We start from the raw sequence: 24720 nt of genomic DNA on the forward strand, positions 1-24720 counted from the left end.
AAAATTTGTCTTATGAATTTATGGGAAATTTCGGGTGCTCCATTAGTTAAATATCCTAGAATGAAATGAGCTACCTTTGTTAGTCGATCCACTACTACGAGAATAGTGTTACACCTGTTTGTAATTATAGGTAACCCTTGTATAAAATTCCCGCTAATTATTTGCCATTTCCATTTTGGAACTTCATTTGGGTGTAGCCACCCAGCTGGATACCTATTCAGCTTTGACCCTCTGACATTCAAGACAACCTACAACAAACTCAGTTGTTTCCTGCTTCATACCCTTCCAAAAGTAGAATGGTTTCATATCGGCTAGCATTTTAGTCACTCCATGGTGTCCTAAGTAAGGAGCTGCACAGATCTCTGTCAAAATCATTTTCCAGATTTCAGCATCCTGAGGTATATACTTTCTCCCCTTACACCTTAAGAGTTCATCTGCTTCTAGCTGGTAATCTTTGTATCTGATATCATGAGGATCTCTTCGGATGGCTTGATACACTTGAGTATAAAAATCATCCCTCGGTAAAAATTGAAGTACTTGCTCCTTAAGTTTGGTATTTATTGTTATTATGGCCAAGATGTGTCTTCGCCTACTCAAGGCATTAGCTACTCAATTTTCCTTTCCTTTGATATAGCTGATTTTAAAATCATAGTTTGCTATGAATTATAACCATTTTCTTTGATGAGCATTAAGATTAGGTTGAGTGAATGTATATTTCAATCTGTAATGGTTTGACCTTAGTTCAAATGGTTTCCCAATTAGGTAATGTCTCCACATTTGAAGAGCATGAATGATGGCCGTCAATTCTAAATCATGGGGTACATAACTTTGTTCATATTTCTTTAACTTCTTGAACTCATAGGCAATAACTTGATCTTCTTGCACCAGGATGCCCCCAATCCTTCTTCTGACGTGTCCTAATAACCACAAAGTGACCCTCAAGATTTGTTACTCTAAGTATTGGTCCAATAGTTAACTTTTCCTTCGAATACTCGAATGCTAATTGACATTTTTCTAACCAGACAAACCGTTTCCCTTTTCGCTGCAAGGTACTAATGGGGTGAGCTATCCAAGAAGTTTCTACCAAATTTCCTATAGGACCCAGCTAAACCCATAAATCTTCTAACTTCTGACACATTTCTAGGTGTTGACCTTTCCTCGATTGCTTTAATCTTGGAACCATCTACTATAATTCCTTTTGCTGAGATAATATGCCTTAAATACTGAATCTCTTTTTGATAGGAGCATTTAGACAATTTCCCATACAACCTGTACTCGTGCAACCGCTGCACAACTATTGCAAGATGTTTTTGATGCTCTTCCTCATTCCGAGAATAGATAAGGATATTATCTAAGAATACCAATACAAACTTATCTAGACAATCCTCGAATACACTATTCATAAAATTCATAAATGGTGTAGGGGCATTGGTTAATCCGAAGGGCAAAACCTAAATTCATAATGCCCGTAACGGGTTCTAAAGGCGATTCATAAATGTCTTCTTTGATTTTGAGCTAATGATAACTCAATCTAAGATCAATCTTAGAAAATATTGATGCTCCTCTCATTTGATTAGATAAATCATCAATTCGGTAAAGTGGATATTTGTTTTTGGTGGCTTTGTTGAGCATCCTATAATCTATGAAAAGCCTCATGGTTCGATCCTTTTTCTTCACAAACAATATTGGGGCTCCCCAAGGAGAGACGCTAGGAAGGATGAGTTTCTTGTCTAATAGTTCCTACAACTGCACTTGCAACTCCATCAGTTCTGTGGTAGTCATCTTGTACGGTGCTCTGGATATGGGTTTTCCTCGCGGTACCAAATCTATGGTAAAATTGAACACCCTAGAAGGAGGTAACCCAGGTAGCTCTTTTGGAAACACATCTTGATAATTCCTAAGATAGGGATACCTTTCTGCAAAAGAGTCATTCTTTTCTTCCCTAAATTCCCCATCCTCTAGGATATAATCATCTTGGTAAATATTTTCCTGACCCTCATTTAGGTCTTCTATTTTTACTTCATAAATCTCACATTGTTTTCTTATACATCTTTTAAGTTGCATGGTTGATGTTTGACGGGTTCTTATTTCATGTGGTATTCCTTGAATGTTCACAGGATTCCCATTGTCATCTAAGCATTCTATTGTCTTTGCAAGACAATCCACTTTTTCCTTTTGTTCGCTAAGTCAGTTGATTCTTATGATAATATCACAGGACCCTAGAGGTGCTACATACATGTTAACCTTAGTCGAGAAGGTTGGAAAGTCTACCTGAGCCTCAAACAGACATTGATCTACCCAAGCCTTTGACTAGTTTGCGTACTCAACAGTCTAGGGGTTTGCCATATATCTAGTTCTTTTTGGAAATCTACTTAACAACTTTGGGGATATAAAATACTCAATGGCTCCACTATAAAACAATCTACTTACTCGAGGTTTCTATAAGGCCCAGTTGTTGCTCTTCTTGACAATTATCCAATGTTGCATGAATTCTCTATTAAAAGACGGTTTGCTAAGGATGCCTTTTCTAATTAGATGTGCCCTTACTAGGACACTGATTAATATAGTGGTCTCTGCCACAAACGAAACAGCCCCTTGCTGGTCACTTCTTTTCATTCCCTTTGCTACCATTATTGCCAATGGAACTGCCCTTGAAATCCTTACTATTGTTCCCTTTGAATTTGGGTTTGTTGGCATTAAAGTTCTTGAAGCTCTTTTTGTGAGTTCCTTGGTCCGAACTAGAGGAACTCCAGTTTTCCTTCCTCTTATTATCTCAGATGGATTCATCCTCATTTAATTTTTTTCTTGTCTAATGGATTTTTCAAGAGCCTCCTCCATGGTTTGGGGAGCTAGCACATCTATGGCTCCCCCAATTCTATTATTCAACCCCACGATGAACTTTCTAACTTTGAAATTCTCATCTTGCTGGCAGGCGGGGACATACTTCAGAAGTCGGATGAATCTTTCCCAATATCCATTCATTGTCAGATCCCCTTGCTTCAGCTTTTGGAAATCTAACACCTTCTAGTCTTTTGGTTCAAGACCTTTTCTTACACCCGCTCTTATACCATGTTATGTTTTTGAACCGGAATATATAACTTGACATAACTGAAATGTAAAACACAAGTAACAAATACAAACATTTATCTTAGGAAGACCCTCATGCTTGAGGGAAAAACCCAACCACACCAAGAAAAATATCCTTTATGGAGTTCTTCAAACAACTACAATAAAATTCTTGCTTATGATTGAATAAAATCTCAATCAGCCCATGAACATTATTTTGAGCATAGCTGGAAAACTCTTTACTTGGAAACAACTCGCCAAGCCCCAAAAAGTTTATCTGGGCAAAAATCGGCTAGTTTTTCAAAAAAAAATTGGGAACCTAAAAAACCACTTAAATTTAATTAACAATACATTTTTTTTGCAAAATTCAATGAGAAGATGCATGTAATGAGTTAATTAAAGAGAACACAAAAGAAACGAGTAGAGTTTAGATGTATATAAATGCATTTGGGTAAAAAATCTCATTCTCGTGGAGAATGTTGATGGTAGGAAGCAAAATAATAAATAGTTTGTGTCAAACTAGAAACATCATTACAATCACATCTTCCTCTTCCTAGCTCTACTAGCATACTTTAATTCTCTATTTTATATAATATACATAGGCTTTTTGCCTTTTTTTAACGAAAGAAAGAGTTTAAAAGAAAGAAAAAATTAAAACAAGTTTTTTAGAAAAACTGGCCTATTTTTTGCAAACTCTTGACGATTTTTTCATCAGCTGAGTCGTAATTAAATCTGGGAAAAACTCGTCAGTCAGAAAAACTCAGTGATCAGTAGAAACTCGCCGATTATGCCAACTATGATTTTGAGTTTTCTTCAAATAATTCTCATCCTCTAAGAGTAATCTCTGTAATACAAAATATGTCTCTACAATAATAAACAAAATGTGAATATAATCTCAAGCCCCTCACAAGAGATAGGCAACCAGGAAGCTCCCAAAAGAGCATGCGCGCGCACACCCAACTTTTTATATGCACACAAGCACTCAACTCTTGATCGGCACACAACTAGGTAGCTAACTTGGCATAAGAAACCAAAAATATGACAATCCCTATAATCACTGGATTTCATACAAACCAGAATGTTTAATCACAACACTAAGATTTTTCTTTACCATGATATCAAAGATAAGCAGTTCATGACACACTAAGTCAATACATCTCCCAACAATTATCACGACACTAATAATTGCCAATACATGCAAGAGAATACAAGAAAAGACAACTATAACAATCGCCTATGCCAATATGTCTCTACATAGTAATACAATAATAATGCTTCTCACAACAGGAACAAAAAAAATTGATACAACCTTTGGCATTTTTTCCCTCACAAAATCAAACATATAATATGCACGACACAAGTAATGGAATACCAACCACTAGTCATTATGAAAGGCATGTGGTATTGAGAGTATGAACACATCATTTTGAAGACCATTGATGAGAGAAAGAGAACCAACAATACAAAATAAAGTGCCAACAACTCAGAGTCATTACACGATACAATGCGTTGACAAGAATGCAAGATACCATAGATGGAAATCTCTCACTTGACAAATAGTTGCTAAGTGCAAAAAGAACTTGGGAAAAATTCAACCAATTTTTTTAAAAACTAGGGAATCTAAAACACATCTTAAATTTAATAAAAAGTACTTTTTTTTTTTTGCAAAATGCAGTGAGAAGATGCATTCAATAAGTTGATTAATAAGATAAGATAAATTTATTAATGTCCAACAAGAGACCAACAAGGGACTAAGGAATTGGAAAGAGTACAACAAGGCAAACGCCAATTGAGGGAATACCAAATGGTGTCCAAGGAAAGAAAAAGAACAAGCAAGCAAAAGAACAAGACAAGGAAGAGCAAAAACTAAAAGTTAAATACTCATCATTAACAAGTAGTCTAAACTTGAAGGATACGGTTCAAGGCAAGGGCATGCCCTGGGCCGTCACCTCTGAGAGTTGCTAAAGATAGGCTGATGTTGCCAAATGTGACCACCATGGGCACAAATCTGATGTGACCCAAGGGAGGGCCGAGAGACTGCTTCGTCCCTTGGGCAAGCGTGAAGGAGGTCACAAATTGGTTGTAAGTTTGCCTCTAAGCGCACAAGAGTTGTAGAGTGCGATCATGAAGCCGCAAGGCCTCATGGAGGTAAAGTGCAAGATACCGTTGGTCAATATATTTAGAAGATGAAGAGAGAGGCATGCACTCCCTGAACAAGCAGTAGAACCTCCTGATCTCGTGGTAGACGGGGCATCGGAAAACAAAGCGGGTCTCAATTTTCACCTCTCCTTGGGATGTTTTAGAGTGGACTCATGCCAATGAGAGCCACTCTAAAAGATCCCAAGGAGATGCAATGGTCGTGAGTCCAATGAGTAAGGTACAAGGGCATACAATGATACCATCCTGGATATCCATGAGAACACAAAAGGAACAAGCAAAGTTTAGATATATATAAATGCAAAGTGGGTACAAAATCACATTCTCATGCAGAATGTTGATGGTAGGAAGCAAAATAGTTTCTATAAAACTAAGAGTAAATGCATCATTACAGTTAGTTTCTATAAAACTAGAAGTAAATACATCATAGTAAATAGTTTCTAGAAGAAAGTACATTATAGCAAAATAGTCTAAGAGTGAGTTTGAGCAATGTTGGTCTGTTGGAAAGTAATGCTTTTCTTGGATGTGAGCAAGTGGTTGAGCTAAGTCTGTCGGGACTTAGGATTATGAAATTGAAACCAAGTCATTTGTGAGAAAATAAGTTAGAATCATTAGAAAATCCTTGGTCTAGCTTCAGTTTGACCTCAAATAGCCAAGACAGGCTGTGGGAAATAATATTGTTGAAGACATGCTAATCTTGAAATTTGGCTAACCCTGTAATTTTTTGAGAACCCCAAAATCTAGAATCTGCATTTAACTCCTTTGAGGTTGAAACCTATCTCAAACATGCTGATAGTATTTATATAAATATAACTTAAAAGTACAAGAATACTTAAATGTTATATTTGTATAATTCTCCTAGCCTTGAGCTGAAACAATGACTAGATTCTCCTGCAAATAAGAAATGCGCCTCAAAAATGACATTTTTTTTGCTTTTAGACAGCAAAAGAAACATTGGTGAGAGTTTTTTTCAAAAACTTACGAGTTTTTACTAAAAACTTGCCAAAAATCCGACGAGTTTTTCTAAAAACTCACCCTCCTTAACCTGCAAGTTTTCTTTGGAAAACTCGGCAAATTTTAGCTACTCGGCTATTAGTCTATGATTTTTCCATCTATGCAAGATACACATGATGCCAAGATGGGACCACCACACTGCCATGTCATAAGAAACCATAATAATGGATATAGTGCAATGTCACCCTTTTCTTAGTGGACTAAGTAAAAAACTTCTCCAGCTAGAACCCAAACAATTTTTTAGAACCACACAACAAGACCATCATGGCTAGTTGATCTGTCTTACAGCTACATAACATTAATAATTGTAAAAGGGGTAAGTTAAATATGCATATTATTTTATTTTGAAAAAATGTTTTAAATTTGAAGGTGAACACTTTGGATATAAAGAAATTCAAATTGAGGGCCCAAAAAGGATTATAAAAGGACAAATCAATCAAATACATCATCCATTTTTCTCACTGCAATCAAATCCATTTCCAAAGTTTGAGGGCTTGTCTCCATTTTCCCATCTAATGAAGAGAATCCTTGGCGTGTGAAAATATGTACGAAAAAAATGTAATAGCCCCAGCTGGTTATATCTTTGACAAGCATCAAATTTCTTTACTAATTAGTTGTTTGACATTTTGTCAAGCACTTGTCCTGCAAAGTCTTTACCTGTTGTTCTTTGTTTTAGTTTGTATTGTTTTGAATTTGTATGCTGCAAATGGTGTTTTGAATATTTCTAATGATGCAAAACTGATTGGCAATGTAACAGAGATGATATGCTATCAAGTTTTCAACTTTGTCATGCACGAGTGATTGAAATGAGATTTTACATTGAGTAGACATATTGTCAAACACTTCCCATGCATTCTAGGAAAATCAAATGACCATCTACAGCCAAGGGCATTTTGACAAACATTTGGCACGCAAATGTTCACTATATGAATTTTTTACTAGTTACAATGCCAATACCCATGCTCAAGATCGCTGCAGTTAATAGATCACCAAATAGAATAGAATTTACAATGAATGGAAAGAACCTGTTGTCTCCTAACAATGTCTGATTTGTAGTAAATTGTGCAGCATCTTTATGCCCTGGTACTCCTTCAAAAACCCTCGCAGCAGCAGCAGCAACCTAAATTGCAGACTTAGGCACCTGACTTTTTTGCAGATGGTAATGGCACCTTTCAGCAGTAGTTTCAATTCCCAAGCTGCAAAGCAATTTCCTTGCCACCAAACGCTGGATGTAGATATCTCTGCGGAGAATTTGAATCTCTTTGGTAGCAATTAAATTCACCACAAATTCTCAGCTCAATGACTTCTTCCCAGCTACAGTCAACACAGTAATGGAAGATGCTAACAAACTCACAAAAAAAAATTCACTCCTCAGCCACAGCGTGAAATAGTAGAGATGTCACAATCTCAAACCCAATCCATTATACATCAGCAATGGATGGAATTCAGAACTCATAAACCCTCACAAGAGATAATCAAAAGCAAAATAGACAATTGGATGATCTATTTGCTTCATGAAGCCACCTTTTATAAACGCACTTGGCTTCTCCAACACACCATTAATTAGAAGCTTCCATTAAATTCTTTTATTAAATAACTTTTCTAACACATGGCTTCATGAAGACACTTTTCACTTAAGAGGCTTTAACTTTGAAATGTAACAACTCCTTGCACTTTTATATTTAATACTTGACTTAGGCTTATAATTAATTAATAAATGTCCCTTTTCAATGATGACTCAATCCTAAACTTAAGTGAGATTATTAAGTTAAATTATAACTTTATAATAAGCCATTAAATGATTTAATAATAATTTGGCCACGAAAATAATAATAACTCCTAAAATACTTATCCTTTAAATATGCCGTTTGAAACAAGAGCCACTCCTTTTATTTCCTCATGTACCAAATGCACTTTCCTAAAATAGAAAGGGCCCCTCTCAATCAACACTTAACTTGCCAAAAATTGAAGGTGCATGAAACTAAGCCCAAACGAAGTCCAATCTGAGTCAAATGAAGACCAAACTGGAACATATTGGACAGTGAAGAAGACAAGACCCTCCAATAGCCTAGCCTTTGCCTTAGAAGACCCTCTATCCACAATAATTAGTCTGCGAGGATCACAATAATAGGCTAATCCCTCAAACTCTTGATGGTGGCAAAAATGGGGACATTACAAAAAACCCTCCTGGTTTTCATTCATTTCAGGTGATTCCATCCAAAGATCACTTTAGTGCTAAATATTGCAAATTTCATTTGAAACTTGGGATGGAGAGCCTTATGGAGGACTCCATCCGCATTGGAGTTTGCTGACAATTTTCAAATCTGATTACAAGAAAAGCTTGCCAATATTCAAGTACTTAAGTGGAGGTCACATTTTAGATATGATTGCAAGGGTAAAATATTAGATTGTCAAATTCACAAGCAAAATCAACAAAATCAGATGTTTTTCCACCATACATTTGTGATGTTCATCTTTCTGTTGTTACTACATCGTTGATGTCATGTTGTACAATTTTAACCTAGCCATTTGTTATCTGCTAGCCCAACCGCCATGGTTGTCGTCGATAGAAACTGTGTCAGCTGACTTGATTATTGTCGGTGTTTTTGCACTCTGTAGTCGATGTCGTCGGTAAAGATTTTGTAGCCGACGGGGAAATAGTTTGTAGCAGACATAATGTTGGTGGCCGACGGGCTCCTTCAGGAAGGTTCAGCAGATAGTATTTATACCTCGTCTGGGATCATTGTAAATCATCATTCATCTTATCTTATAAAGCATAATGTAATGTTCTAGCATATGCGAATAATCTAAGGAGTTCTGTTGTTCATGTTCATTATCTATGTGCATTTCTTAATTAAGCTATGCAGTAAACATTTGGCGCTGTTGCCTTATGAACCTGGAAGGTGGGAGGAATGAAGATTAATGCCAAATCAGCTTAACGAGTATCGAAATAAGGCCAAGGGAAAAGATGGAATCCGTACTACGCAAGAAAATTTAATTCTGGCACAGCAAGCCGAACGAGATTCCAAAAGATTGCAGACGGAAACCGGAGCACGGAAGAATTATTGGAGAAAACTCGATAGCGGGTGGAATTGGTGGAAGAAGCACGGGAGGAGTTTTTGAATTTGTGTTCGCCTAGGGAAGAGAATCCGGACGAAAGAGCATTGACTCGCACGGCTCAAAGTGCCGACGGAGCAAGAGCGTGGAGTGAACTCTTCGTCCGAGATATACTTCCGCAGGGGACAACTTCAGAAAACCCTTCTTCACCAAGGACCGCCGGTGTGGGAGTGCGGACCGTTGGTGTGGGAGTGAACAGCGCCAGTATTGCAGGACCGAGCAACGCCTGTTTACAGAAACCAATTGTGATAGCGGGACCAAAAGAAAAACTACCAAAGTTCGATGGCAATGGTATGGCCGATTCCATTCGACACTGCAAAACATGTGAAACGATCTGGAGGGCAAATGGGATCACTGATGAAGACGACTGGATGAGACAATTTTCGGCCACCCTACGGGGAGTGGCAATTGACTGGTTTACTAGTACAGATCCACAGAAGCTAGACAGTTGGAATAACATTAAAAAGGAGTTTCTCATAGAATTTCAGTTGTTGCGCGATGATAATGAAATTGTTGACAAGATCTTCAATACTAAACAGGGGAAGAATGAAAGTGTTCGCGTCTACGCCAGGAGATTAAAAGACTGGATAAACAAAATGGAAAATAAGCCGGCGGACGGACTTCAAAAAAGATGGTTTGTGGAAGGTCTACGCCCAAAGTTGCGGAAGAAAATGAAAATCGTGCCGTCGTCGTCATACACAGAAGCTTATAACAAAGCATTGAACTTTGAAAGCGAGCAGAAGACGAAGAAGAAGAAGACTAGCTCCTTTGATTCTGATGACGATGAGCCTTCCGGAGAAGATAGCAACGACGATGAAGGCAGTAGCAAGAAGGTCTGCGCCCTACAGAAGGACATGATCTGCATGATGAAGGAGTTTAAAAATATGCAGAAGGAGAAAGAGCAGTGAGCTGTGGTGCACAGAGTAAAACCAACGGTCATACTAAAGGATCCTGTCCAAAGAACCAATTCTGTGACATTTTTCAGATCATGGGCCATTTGACAAAGGAATGCCCCTTTAACATGAAAACTAGAGGATCTCCGCAGGTGCTTCTTACATAGGCAGCTTCCACGTCAGGAGGGAACGGAAATGCAAACATTGATGGTGCCACTCCGGGTGGGTACAGGAATAATAGCAGAGGGCAAAATAACAACAATGCGAACAATAACAATAATAATGGCAACTGAAGTCGAATCCAGTATGATGCAAACGGACAGCTGATCGTGCAATGCCGAACATGTAATTTGTGGGGTCATTTTGCGCGAGATTGTACAATGGCAAACACACCGAAATTATTATGCAGATGGTGCGGACTCGACAACCATGAAGATGCTAAGTGCCCAAAGTCTGGAGTAAATTTGATCACTATCGGCACGGATGAAGAGGAGGTTCTGGCAATTACACGGAGGCAAGTGAAGGTGTACCCAGACCCGGCGGAAGAAAAGAGAAAACTAGGGGAAGCGCGGGCGGAAATTGAGAAGGCATCGTCCGCGGAGACATCTCAGTTAAAAGACATCACTGGTACCTTGGCAAGGAACTACGCGGAACAAAACATCGTACGACAGATCTTACAAACGAAGGTACCGGTCAAGATAAGTGACCTTCTCACAATGCCCCAGTTACGAACAACCATTCTGAATCATACACCGTTTTTGAAAGCAACGGAGGACACAGGAAGGGACGGTAGGTAAGTGACGAGAACAGACCCAATGCTACTAGCACTCACATCTGGATGGCCTCCGGCGGTTGTCGAGATGGGGATCCTCGGACATGTTCTCACAGACACAATAATCGACGGAGGGTCTAGCGTAAACGTCTTACCGGAGGAGACCTGGAAGAAGTTGGGAAAGCTGACGTTGTGGCCACCTACATTCTAGTTGCTCATGGCAGACCAACACAGGATCAAACCGTTGGGAACCTTGAGGGCACAACTGGTAACTATTGGAAGGCAACCATTTTTATTGGATTTTGTGGTCATTCCATTGAAAAGAAAAGGATATGATGCTATTCTGGGACGTAATTGGTTGGTGCAAGCAAAAGTAAAACATGATTGGAAACGTAATACCCTTTCAATGGAGCACGGAGGCAAAAGATTCATAATTAACCTGCACACACAAATGGTAGGTGAGGAGGTAGCATCGTCAGATTCAAAAGATGAAGGCGAAAGTGACGACGAAGAAAAGAGGAGAATAGAACCGGATGAAGGAGGAGTATTGACACTAGGAGGATCGAACAACGACGACCTAGACTCGGTGAATGGCCTTCTCCATTGGCAGATAGAAGACTACGAATTGTTTCCGAGTTGTAATATGTTAAGGGTTGATGAAGGTGAGAAAACAGAGAAGTGGAAGAAGGAAAGGCGGTTATGACTGAAGTTGAGGAGAACATACAGTCCAAACCTAGAAAAAAGAAAGATCCCACTGTCCGGTACATGGTGAACGGACCGTACAGAAAGAAAAGAATGCATCGCACCATAAAATTAGTTAAAGGGTACCGACAGCAAGGAAGTAATCTAGATGTGTGACGATTGCAGGCACAGTGGGCGACGAAGGTGACACGGAACAAACATAAGGCGTGGCATGAAAAACATCTCAAATTCAACAGGTTTCTGCCAGGGCAGTTGGTACTCAAGTACGACGGTCGGAATGAAATCAAAGGGGAAAAGTTTAAGGCCAGATGGGTTGGGCCATATCAGATCTAGGAGGTCGACAACAATGGAGCGATAAAGTTGGAGACGTTGGATGTGCAAGAGGTACCTCACGCAGTGAACGGATCAAAATTGAAAATATGCGGTGCCAGGAAGACTCCATCGCTGTTGCAGAATGGCCAACTGACTCCCTCATCGTTGCAGAATGGCGACGCCTGGAGGCAAAATTGAGGTGCTATTTTTTTTTTTAATTAAAAAAAAAAAAAAAAAAACTCCGCAGGCACCTGTCCCCTGGAGGTTGCTCCACGGGCATCTGTTCGCGAGCAACTGACCGCGGGCACTTGTCTGCGGAAGGTTGCTCCGCGGGCATCTGTCCACGGACACCTGTCAGCAGGAGTTGCTCCGCGGGCAACGGTCCGTGGTAGTTGCTCTGCAGGCAACTGTCCATGGGCACTTGTTTGCGGGAGTTGCTCTGTAGGCAACTGTCCGCGGGAACTTGTCTGCGGAAGTATGCTCCGTGGGCGCAACACTGTGCACCAAGTTGCTGTCCCCAGTGATTTTTTGACCTCATTTTTCCATTTCGAAGAAACATACGCTGAAGGAAACTGTCATAGGATTGCTATAAGCTTCAACAGACTCTGCAAGTCTTTGGATTTCCAGCTTATACGTGGCCTCAGCGTCTGCATATTCCTTCAATGTCTTGTAGTAGAAGGCATAAGCTTCATCTCCTTCCGCACGGTTTGGAGGTCAGACAGTCTAATCCGAGTGGAGCTTTTTGTCGTGTCGGAAACGCATATTTGAGTTGGAGCAGGGGAGATGAAAAGGCCTGGGCGTGCGTGTTTGAGTTGGAGATTCAAATTGCCGGAGTGAGAAAGGTGTGTGGAGGACTGAAAAATTTCAGTTGGAGGCATCAGAGGATTGGAATATAGGAGGAGGAAAGAGGTGTCTGTGTAAGCCTGGAAGCCGCATGAGAAGAGGAAGGAGCTATAATTTATTTTAAAAATAAATTTAAAAAATGGCAGATTCAAATTGTTCAGAATGAGTAGCAGATGATGTCAAAGGGAAGGGGAAGCATCAGTGGTTGTTAGAAAGAGTATGAGATTAGAAGAAAATGATAGAAATAGTGTGTTCCATGCAGTTTTGTGTGGGTTTTGGAGTGCTAATTTGGTCTTGGCGGCTCGACCTCGTCGGACCCCCAGTCGTTGTGGATATTAGTCATGGGAAGTCTGACCAGATGATGAAGACTTGGAGCTACTGCAGGCATGGAGTGTTTGTGTAACAAAGGCACTTGGAGTAAGTGTTGGCCGTGAGACTGTCATGGTGGTTGCGTAGAGAGCTCGGGAGGAGCTAATCATCCAGTTGGAGGCAGTATAGCGACACCTGGCTCAGGGTACCTACGAGTTGGAAACAGAGAAAGCAGCATAGGTGGCTATCAAGGTTAGCTTCATTAAGGAGGCAGTATTGTGTTAGCAGAGGCTATAGGCACAGGACAAAGGTGAAAGTGATGTGTCAGAAGTAGATTTATCTTGTTGTAATCAGTCCGTTAATATATTTCATCTCAGATATTTTGTAATTGTCGTCTGGAGACTGTCAGCCGACTGGATGGTTCCGACGGTGTTTCTATAGCCGACGGATTGACTGTCAACGGTGTTTTGTATTTTGTAGCTGACGGGTAAATAGTTTGTAGCGGATGTAATGTTGTGGCCGACAGACTCCTTCGGGAAGGTTTGGCGGTAGTATTTATATCCCGTCTGGGATCATTATAAACCATCTATCATCTACTATTGCGAATCTTATCAAGCATAATGTATGTTTTGGCATATGCGAATATAATTCTGCCATTCTATTCCATTGTCTGTATGCGTTGATTTCTTTACTTGTACGGTAAACATTTGGCACCGTTGCCTTATGAATCTGGAAGGTGGGAGGTGTTGGTGTTTGAAAATGTTACCCATTTTCAATTACCCTGATGAAAATATGACACATCTAGGGGTAGCTAACTCCCATTATCAACACATCCATTCAGACACCAGGCCAACTATAAGGCATGACCCTTCTTCTACTTCAGGCTCTGCAAAACCTAGGTGGGTAAACCTATAGATTCTTTATATGGTACCAGTTGTCAAAACATACACTGAATCTATTATGAAGCAGATAAAACCCTTATTTCTCCTAATAACTTATGAAATAACATATATCTGCAGTAGCTAAATGCAGATCTAGGATATTCATAAGCTGAGTGAGGGCATTCTGTTTATAGCTCTTCAACATTAAAGGGAAATTCATTTGATTAAAGATTTTGATTCAACAAAACCTCAAAAATGCAACAGTAGAACCAGTGATCCTATAACTGATCAGTGCCTAATCCATTGGGCAATTCCATGAATTCAAAACATACATCTGTGACATCAGGACGTATCTCATATACCTAGACATTAGATCTATCCAACCACCTTGTGATTCAGACATCAGTGTTCATTCAGGTCTCATTCTCACAAAATATCCTTCTCAAACAACCAGTAACCTTGTTTAAACATATCGAGCATTTACTTGGCCCTTTGGTCCAACAGCAAAATACATCAAACATACAACCTGAAAGGGATGCAAATGGGTCTCAAATCTTTGTTCCAAAACCACGTAAGACTTACAGATTACTGAGACAGGAGACAAGAACCAGAACAAAACTAGTGAAATTGTTGCTCATATGTATTCATTTCCTTGAAACTATACATTCAGATGCATAAAATTAAAACATGAAACAACCTAATATCTCAGAACTATCTATATTATCTCTACAATGCTGTTCACATGAGAGTTCTGCTGAAGAAAATGGTGTCACAGTCATGGAAACATGTCAAAATACTGGAACCAATGGTCTCACAGTGCAAAAACTGGAATCCCTAATGGTATCACAGCAATGAACTTTTTATTCCCAGATACTGGAACCAAAAACTGGAACCAAAATTGACAGAAAGAAAGAATGATATAGAAGAGAAAGAATTTCCGGATCTGATCTTTACTTGACAAGTGTCGACTTGAAATTCAATCTTTTGGCAACTGAAAACTTCGTCCTTCCTTCTCCATCTTGATCTGATTTGATTTCATCATTGCCTTGTAACTGATTTGCAAAATATCCCCAACTGAATGATGAAATCCCTGATTTGCTAAATATCTGATTTGCATCAAAATGCTGATAGAACTTCATCTGACTGACTCAGAAATGCCCCCAATTGAATTCTCCTTGTCTTTTACGCATATTCAAGCTATTAATCTTGCCAAAAATCACAACTAAACTTCCTGGTCTGAATATGGTTGCAATTTAGGTACCTGATAGAAAACCTCGTGTAGCTCAAACTGACTGATACCTGTGCAAAAATTGACTCCAAAATTGGAAAGTTCGTCTTCTCCCGATTCCGGCGATATATAACATTGCCTATCTGACCTCTTGGAAACCTCCTGAAAGTCATTTTGAAAATGACTCCTCTGCTAGAAAAATCAGGTCTGCCATTTGATTTTTTAAATTTATTTCAAAAATTTAAAAATCTAATGTCCAAACTTTATAATATGCATCCTTTTGAAATAAAACTCAATCACATGCATTTTTTTAAGAAAATATATTAAAAAATTATTTTTTCAAACATCATATATTTTCCCTCTCTTTCCAATCCGAGGTCAACCTTCAGTTGACCAGCTTTCTACCACGTGGCGGCTTCTGATTGGCCAACCACTGTTCTCAAATGCCACGTCAACACCACAAGGACCCAATGCCACGTGTCGCCAAGGCGCTTCCCCGCATTACTTAAATCCCTACAACTCCATATTGCGGGGATGCGCGGACCGTCGGATCTCGCCACGTGGCGAAATCCTGTGCCTCCGTCTGAACTGTTCGTTTTGGCCATCGCATCACCCGCGGGACTCGTCGTGCCACGTGGCGCCCAGGCGCATCCCCACATTTTTTAACCTTCGCGCAACTCTTTTTGCGGGGAAGTGCCATTCGTTGATCCTCAACACGTGGCAGCATTCGCTTCAACGATGCCACATCAGCGTGCTGGCATCTTTAATTAAAAATTTGCTTTATTCAACCCCGCTGACGTCACACCTCCAAGCGGCATCCACCAACGTACGGACCCACACGAGAACTTAGCTTTTACAGAAGCCACACGTCTTTGTTTGAGACACTACTTAATAGTGTGTAATGGTATTTAAAGACTTGAAAAAGACCTCCCACGGTGAATGTGGGACAATGGCCTTCAATGGATTTACCTTGCACTCACGTGAGTTGCCTGAAATGATTGCGACTTGGTTCTTGCGGCTTGTTTTTTATTAACCTTCAAAAGCATCTACCTTGCCTTTATTCGAATTGCTTCAATGTTTAGTGTCGGGACTGAGGGAAATCGTGCAATGTGGGAAGATGATTGAGAAAAAACAACAAGTGAAGCAACAAACATAATAACCAAGATTTGGCGAGGAGTGCATGAAAACAACAGAGGAGGACCCACGGAAAACACTCTGGAAGACCTGAGGATTGGCTTCCAACTCTGCCCGACTCAACATCCACATTTCTCCTTTCATCACTGCATCTCACTGAGTAATTTTATTTGCTGCGCAGGCTGCTGAATCGGCTTCTTTAAATTCCTTAATCTCTAGAATGTGTAAACAAATCTTATTCTCAAGGTCCCTGCTATTGAACGTGGAGCTCTTGTTTTAAAAAGTGGACTTTTTCTCTTTATTGCTGCGGTTCCATGAGGCTTCATGCCGCAGGCTATCGTTGTGCTAGTGCCTTAAAAAATGGAGGGAAATCATACCATTTTCTGCTTTAAAAGACTCCTGCAACCCATGAATGGTGGCTGCAGTTCCTTCAAACGTTGGATGCCAATTCTCTCAGTCTGCCAGTTGTGAATGCTTATTTGGCATCCCTGCTAATTTTGCCAGGCGTGGATCTCCTTCTATAAGCCGTGGGCTTCTCTGTTAAATGCTCCTTCCAATTTGCATGATCTCCTTTTTAAAAACGTGGCTCCTCTTTTTAAGCAGTGGATTGTCTCTTTGTTAAAACGCTGACTTCAATGGCGGCTCCTTTACCTACATTTGGGCGTTCTTTTTAATTTGGCAGATTCCTTTTACATTGCACGAGATGTATTTTAAAGAAGGCCTCTCTATCCCTTTCAACTGCTTCCCGCTTTGAAAACATGCATGCCTTTGTGTGGTTTGATGTGTTTGGCAGATTTCTTTATATCCTGCAGCATGAGTTGGAGCTTGCCTATTATCATGGACAGCTTCATCTTTTAAAATGTGTGGACTTGGTTGACTTCTTCATTTCCTTTGCTGTGCGTTTTCCCAAGTCTCAAGTCTGCTTTGGCGTGGGGTTGTTCCATCCTTCATGTGGGTGAAATAAAACAAGAGGACGCCATTGCCCCTTAGAGAAATCCGATCATTTTATGGTGTCTCCCTGCCGCTTTCTTTTCATTTGCAGATGAGCTTCCCTTTTAATGGCTTTTCCTTTTTGTATTTACGTTTTATCAAACTGGCTTCATTATATTTTCTCTTGGATTTCCTTTTATCAAACCCATTTGATTTTTTTAATTTTTTTTTTATCAATATCATGTTTGTCTCTCAAACTATGTATATTTCCATCCTGACATATATAGGAGTAATTTTTTCAATCCAATCATTGTAATGGAGATCCTTGAATTGGTAATTTCATTCTAAGATGTGCCTTCATGGATCCAACTGGTCCAGTTATCACAAATCTGATGAATTTAGCTAGGCCCCAAAGTGGGTCTGGCTAAAAAATTTTCGTTTCCAAACCACTAATATGGCAAACTGGTCCATTGATTATCTCGAGCTGACTGGAATCCATTTTGACCACTGATTTACCATTAAAAACTTATTTCAATTATTTCCGCACCATTGTGAAAACTTTTTCAGGAGGCCTATTGCCCGACTTTAAAAAATTGACATAAGCACCTGATCAAGCTCTGAAACTCAGGATCTCTATTCTCTCTAACATGTTCAACAGGCCTGCCAGATCTCGTTGCATGACGACATCAAGGTCACAAGATATTGACCTTCGAAGTTGCCAACTTAAATTCACCTACAGATAAACATGTTAGAAAATTGGAAAGTGTGTTTGGAAATGGCCTAGAAAACTGGGCATATGGGCACTTGGGGATCTGGAATCTAGGGCATGAGTACATTGTCATGAGGAGAATATGATTATACGATTTGGGCTCAAGATGGATCACGGGGAAAATTTGGCGAGCATCTGAAGTTGGCTACTTGGATTTTGCAAATTGGGAACAATGAAAGAAAGCGATTTGTGCAAATGGAATTGGCTTGGAAAAGTGTGCAGACGAATTTGTCAAGACATAAAAATTGACACACTTGGAGTATTTTCAGTATAGAACATAGGGAAACCAACCATTCGATCTCACCTATCACGGATCAGGAGATATGACATCATGAATAGGGGTTCCAATCAATCTGCAAATACTGACACCAGTAAAACTTTAGAAATTCCGTTTGGAATCGCGTTTGAAAACTGATCAAACGGATTCGTCAAGAGCTAAAATTTGAAACATGACAGGTCTCTGACGTCTACAATGCAACCCAAAACGAATTTTAACATTTGGATCAATTGGTCAAAAGTTACAACACGTCAAACATGGCTTTCCAGAATTTTGAATATTTTGCAAATGTGTGAAAACAGTAACTGACCAACTTTGAGGGATTCAAAACCTATTCAAACGGACTCGAAATGACTTGAAATCTGAAACATAGGTTCTCAGGTATGGATATTAGATACTCCCAAAGCAGTGAATCACAAAACCTTTTTGGGTGCGAGATATTCAATGGCAAACACAGCCTCCTGTCGTTGTTTGACACTTAGGTGAAAACGCAAGATTGACAATTTCTGAAAGCAAAACTTCGCCAAATGACTCAGAATGATGATTTGACCATATGGAATAGGTAGATAGGCTGAATGGAAGGTGTTAGAAACATTAAACACCTCTTAGGCCTCATACTGACAGCCAGGTACATAGGCATATAAAAGCGTTTATAGAGCTCAAATTCACTATGGTGCTCAAAATCAGGGCTACGATTTTGAGCGCCAACAGGAGGAATGAAGATTAATGCCAAATCAGCTTAACAAAGATCGGAATAAGGTCAAAGAAAAAGATGGAACCTGTACTGCGCAAGAGAATTTAATTCTGGCACAGCAAGCCGAACGCCGACGGAGATTTCAAAAGATTGCCGACAGAAACTGGAGCGCAGAAGAATTGTTGGAGGAGTCTTGGCAGCGGGTGGAATTGGTGGAAGAAGCATGGGAGGAGTTCTTGAATTTGTGTTCGCCGAGGGAGGGAAACTCAGACGGAAGAGCATCAACTCGCACGGCTCGCAGTGCCGAGGGAGCACGAGCGCGGAGTGACCTTTTCGTCCAGGATAGTCTTCTGCGGGAAACAACTTCAGAAGATCCGTCATTTTCACTAAGGTTCGCAGCTGTCGACACCTCTGGTGTGGGAGTGTAGACCGTCGGTGTGGGAGTGCCGACCGCCGGTGTGGGAGTGCCTACCGCCGGTGTAGGAGTGCAAACTTCCAGTGTTATGGTGGGACCCAAAGAAAAGCTGCCGAAGTTTGAAGGCGATGGTACCGCCGACCCCATCCGACATTGTAAGACATGTGAGACGATCTGGCAGGCAAATGGGATCACAGATGCCAACGAATGGGTCAAGCAATTTCCAGCAACCCTACGGGGTGTGGCGAGTGATTGGTTATCGGATACGGATCCACAAAAGTTGAATACCCGGGATAACATTAAAAAGGAGTTCCTGGCGGAATTTAAACTCTTGTGAGATGATAATGAAATCGTAGCAGAGATTTTTAATACCAAACAGGGGAAGCACGAAATTGTCCGCGTCTATGCCAGCAGATTAAAAGACTTAATAAACAAAATGGAAAGCAAGCCGGGGGACGGATTGCAGAAAAGATGGTTTGTGGAGGGCCTACGCTCGAAGTTGCGGAGGAAAATGAAAATTGTGCCACCGTCGTCACATGTGGACGCGTATAACAGAGCACTGGACCTTAAAAGCGAGCAGAAGACAAAGAAGAAGAAAACTAGCTCCTCTGATTCGGATGACGACAAGTCTGTTGGAGATGATAGCAGCGACGATGAAGGTAGCAACAAGAAGGTTCGTGCCCTACAGAAGGATATGGAGGCAGCGCTTCTTCTCAAGGAGGCCATCGAGGTTAATTCTCAGATTCAGACAGATCTCCACATCAGGACGGAGCAGGTGTATGAGTTATGTCGCCAGCAGCACACTTCTGGGACGCCCCCTTCTCTATAGTATTTCTTTTGTTGTCTGTAAGTTGTCTCCTAGTTTTGTTAGTCGTCAGGAGACGACTTTTTTTTGGGGGGGATGGTGTCAGCCGACTGGATGGTTCCGGCAGTGTTTCTGTAGCCGACGGATTGACTGTCGGCGATGTTTTGTATTTTGTAGCCGACGGGTAAATAGTTTGTAGTGGATGTAATGTTGTGGTCGACGGAATCCTTCGAGAAGGTTCAGCGGTAGTATTTATATCCCGTCTGGGATCATTGTAAACCATCTATCATCTACTATTGCGAATCTTATCAAGCATAATGTATGTTCTGGCATATGCGAATATAATTCTGCCATTCTGTTCCATTGTCTGTATGCGTTGATTTCTTTACTTGTACGGTAAACAGAGATGACTTTTTCTCTTGGGGGGATGATGTCGTCGGTAGAAACTGTGTCAACCGACTTGATTATTGTTGGTGTTTTTGTATTCTGTAGCCGACGTCGTTGGTAAAGATTTTGTAGCCGACGGATGAACAGTTTGTAGTGGACATAATGTTTCTGGCCGACAGACTCCTTCGGGAAGGTTTGGCAGATAGTATTTAATTTATACCCCGTCTAGGATCATTGTAAATCATCATTCATCTTATCTTATGAAGCATAATGTAATGTTCTAGCATATGCGAATAATCTAAGGAGTTCTGCTGTTCGTGTTCATTATCTTTGTGCATTTCTTAATTAACCTATGCGGTAAACAATGGTTTGATCCATATTGCTATCTGTACAATCTGATAATAGTTTGATCAACTGCAATTTTCCAAATGTGTAGTCCATACAGAAATACGAAAGCCTGTTAATTTACATTTGTTATAAATATTGACAATTCCTTTCTTGTTCAGTATCTCAAATTATCGCAATTTTTCCTGCTGGTATAATATTGAAAAATCAGATCTAAGGGTTTCACCATTTACACATGGATTGGAAATAATAAAAATATTGAATGTTTAATTACAAAATAGGGGAGCATGATACATAATGCAGAATTTCTTGAGCCAAAATAATGGTGTCCAGAATTTGCACACATGTGACAGATCCTCATTGGGCTGCGAAATGACTTTGAGCAGTAAGGCCCCAATCATGTTTGCTATGGTTTGGTCTGTTAATATAATATGTTGATATGAGCTGCAATGCCTGTCATATGCTGGTTTCCACAGTTTTTGGTATTGCTTGTTGCATGGTTAACTTATAGCCCTCTTATTTTTCTTTTAGATATAGAGCTCAATTTTAATTCCTTATGTTGTTGTTAGTGGCTGTACTTTTGAGCTCCTTTGATGTACTTTCACCATTTACAGACATTGATATAATTTATTTTTCTTTATTTCAGAATCTTTTTTTTCTCCATTTGTTTCTGTAACTGCATTAAATTTGTCTATCTTAAGTGTTTTATAAATTTTCTGGAATCGCCAAATGAGGAATCTAGTGGGCCCTAAGGCCTTTTATTTGCCAAGAAAGAAGAAAAAAATTATATTAATATCCATAGGTGATCAATGTACATCAATGGGGCTATAGGTACATAAGAGTTGCAATAGAAAAGTCATAGTATGAAAAATAACCCTTTGATCTGTAAGCTACATCCTGCCAATGGGAAAACTTTTATTACCTATCTGATTCAGTCATTGCACAATTAGATGCTGAATATCTTCATGCATTGACTGGCTTTGGTATCAGTGACGATTGAAGCTTGATTGCACCTCCTTGTTGAATTTTGATTTAAATAGAATATTGTAAATTTAATGTGTCAGCTAGCTGAAGGATTGCCCCTGATCTTCCATATTGTTGCAATCAGACTTTTGTAGCCACTGCGTATATGGCTTTATTTTATTTCAATTGATTCAGTTTTTGTAAAGGAGCCAATTAATTAGGTTTTGAGGGCACGATTCTGTTCCACCTGCATTTTTTTTTAGGGTTGATTGTATATTTAACTTCAGTTTTGATATATATCTCTAGTTTGCCAAAAAATACAAAAGTTACACCTGATCTACTATACATTGCTTAATGTTTTATCCAGTACAAGCACCATTTAATTGCTATATTTTTTAGCTTCTGCATGATGCAATATCTGTCACTTTTGAGCAATGTTCCGTGAGGAGTTAATATTCCATTCATAGATTGAGTTTATTATTGATATGATAATTACAAATGTTAATATAGTGGGTGGGACCCAGTAATGTTTGGAAAGGCATGGTGTGTTTAATTTAAGGCTAAGTCACAAGGTTTGATTTCAAGTTTGAATTCAGCGATCATAGAATTCAGTTCAGCAAGGGTTAAAAATCTCCAAAATTCAAATGTCATGGATGAAGTTTGATGAATGCTGCGACTTAGCTTTAAGGTAAAAACTAAGCAAATCTTAGGCCAAGTAAAAATGTACAAACTAAATTTGTTTTCAAAGCATGTGCATTTGAATTTTTTAAGGGCATAAGATTCACTGTATGCATGAGTAAATTGGTTTGTGACTCTTTGTAGAGCTTCTAATAGTTCAGTTCATAAGCTCTAAATCTACATATTGTTTTAATTTCAGGTAGCATACAACACTTTGATGGATGCATATGCTAGATCAGGATTGTATACCAAAGCAGAGGAGATATTTCATGAAATGCAGGATAAAGGTCACTCTCCAGATTCCTATACTTACCTCGCACTTATTTGTGCTTACACAAATGGTCAAAGAATCTTAGAAGCAGAAGACCTTCTTGAGAGAATGAAAAGAAAGGGTTTCCCCCCAGGACACGTCCACTTTAATCAGTTGATTTTTGCATTTGGAAATGCTGGCTTGGTTGACGATGCTGCCAGATTGTACAAGGAGATGGAAAAGGCAGGGATTGGGGGTGAATTGGCTTGTCATCGTACAATGTTGAAGATATACCTTGACAATGGTTACAAAAGCGAAGGGATTGCTTTGTTTGAAAATATACAGAACAATATAGAAGCAGATGCCAATATACTTGGTATAGCTGTTGATCTATATGAATCTGCAGGAAAGATTGGACAAGCAAGAGATATTCTCCAGTTGATGATATCACTCAAATTGAAGGATGGATCTAATAGAAACTAGTGACAAAATGTCAAAACACAAGCATTTGCATGATCCTGCAATCTAAAATTATCATACTTAAATAGGCGAAGTAGTAAACATAATTCTTTCAAATAAATGGTAATATTCAATTTTACAAAGGCTTTACCGTCAATGAATATATATGCTATAATAGGGTAAACTGGGAAGGGATGCATAGAACTTCATGCTGTTTATTTTCAACTTACAAATAAGATAAGATAAATTTATTAATGTCCAACAAAGGGTCAAGGAACTGTCAAAAACAGCAAGATCCAAATGATGTCCAAGAAGAAACAACAAAAACTCAAGAAGAGAGAGAGCACATGAGGAAAGAGAGAACTCCCCAAACCAAAAACCACTAAGGGTTCCAAACAACCATGAAGAACTGACGAACTGAAGGGTAACCAATAGGGCCAGTCTGAACACTGGGCCGCCTCAGGGTGATCCTGGAAGAGGAAGGCAGCATCTGATGGGACACAGTCCTGAATATTCAAAAGTTGAAGCGGGACTTTCACTTAAAAGAGTTTAGATCCAGGGCATTTTCCTGAATGACTTCTGCTCTATATTGGATGGTTACTAGTAAATAAGTGTAAATTTAAGCAACAGATCTGTGACCTGATGGATATTGTGCAAAATGCCTGTCTTTGATCTATCGGTGCCTCAGGTGGGAGCATCATTTTAATAGTCACTGATATGAAGGCCATCAAATGTAAATTATTATAACTTGACATTTCTACCAGTTGATATGCACACCAGGTCATAGAAGGGAAAGGAAAGGAAAGGTCCTTTTATAGTCCACAATACTACCAATATGTTTTTGGGTCTACATATGCTGACAATAAAATGGGACTACCCCATACTCCTTGTGGGAGGCACCTAATAATGCTTCAAATGAGGTCTACATATCTTACACCCCAGTGAGATTTGAACTTGTGACCTCTCTTACAAGAGTACAAGTTCTCCGCCACTCAGCCAACTAAGAGGTCTTAGTGTTATTTATGGTTTGAGGGAAAAATATTGGAAAAGCAACCTGTCTTTTAAATAACATAGATATCTAGTCATGCGCTTCCTAGTTGTTGATAAGTCATTCAGGGATAACATATCAAGAGAAACAAGTTAAAGAGCTTTAAAAATTATTCACTGGTTCAGTTAGTTATTCTAATATAATATCAGTCAACTGGGTCAAATTGTGCAAGGAATCAATTTATATTTAACTATCAAGACCATTTGTTCTTAAAGATCACTCCCTTGTCACAGCTTTAAGTACACAGATTTAGATAATTCGACTTGCTTCTT

The 24720-nt window shown here is 39.5% G+C and overlaps 1 protein-coding gene across 3 annotated transcripts in view; it reads left to right on the forward strand.

Annotated features, from left to right (window-relative positions):
- Positions 1-23543, forward strand: part of EMB976 (Tetratricopeptide repeat (TPR)-like superfamily protein) — a 146848-nt gene extending 123305 nt beyond the window's left edge. For all 3 annotated transcript variants that reach the window (XM_089803487.1, XM_089803490.1, XM_089803489.1), the window contains exon 8: positions 22891-23543. In XM_089803487.1, the coding sequence (XP_089659613.1) occupies positions 22891-23424 (534 nt within the window). In that variant the 3' untranslated portion in view covers positions 23425-23543. The remainder of the gene's footprint in view (positions 1-22890) is intronic.
- Positions 23544-24720: the final 1177 nt, after the last annotated feature.

This window comes from Cupressus sempervirens, chromosome 10 (genome assembly GCF_028749045.1).
Source record: "Cupressus sempervirens isolate cs-2001-9-10 chromosome 10, ASM2874904v1, whole genome shotgun sequence".
Taxonomy (NCBI): Eukaryota; Viridiplantae; Streptophyta; class Pinopsida; order Cupressales; family Cupressaceae; genus Cupressus; species Cupressus sempervirens.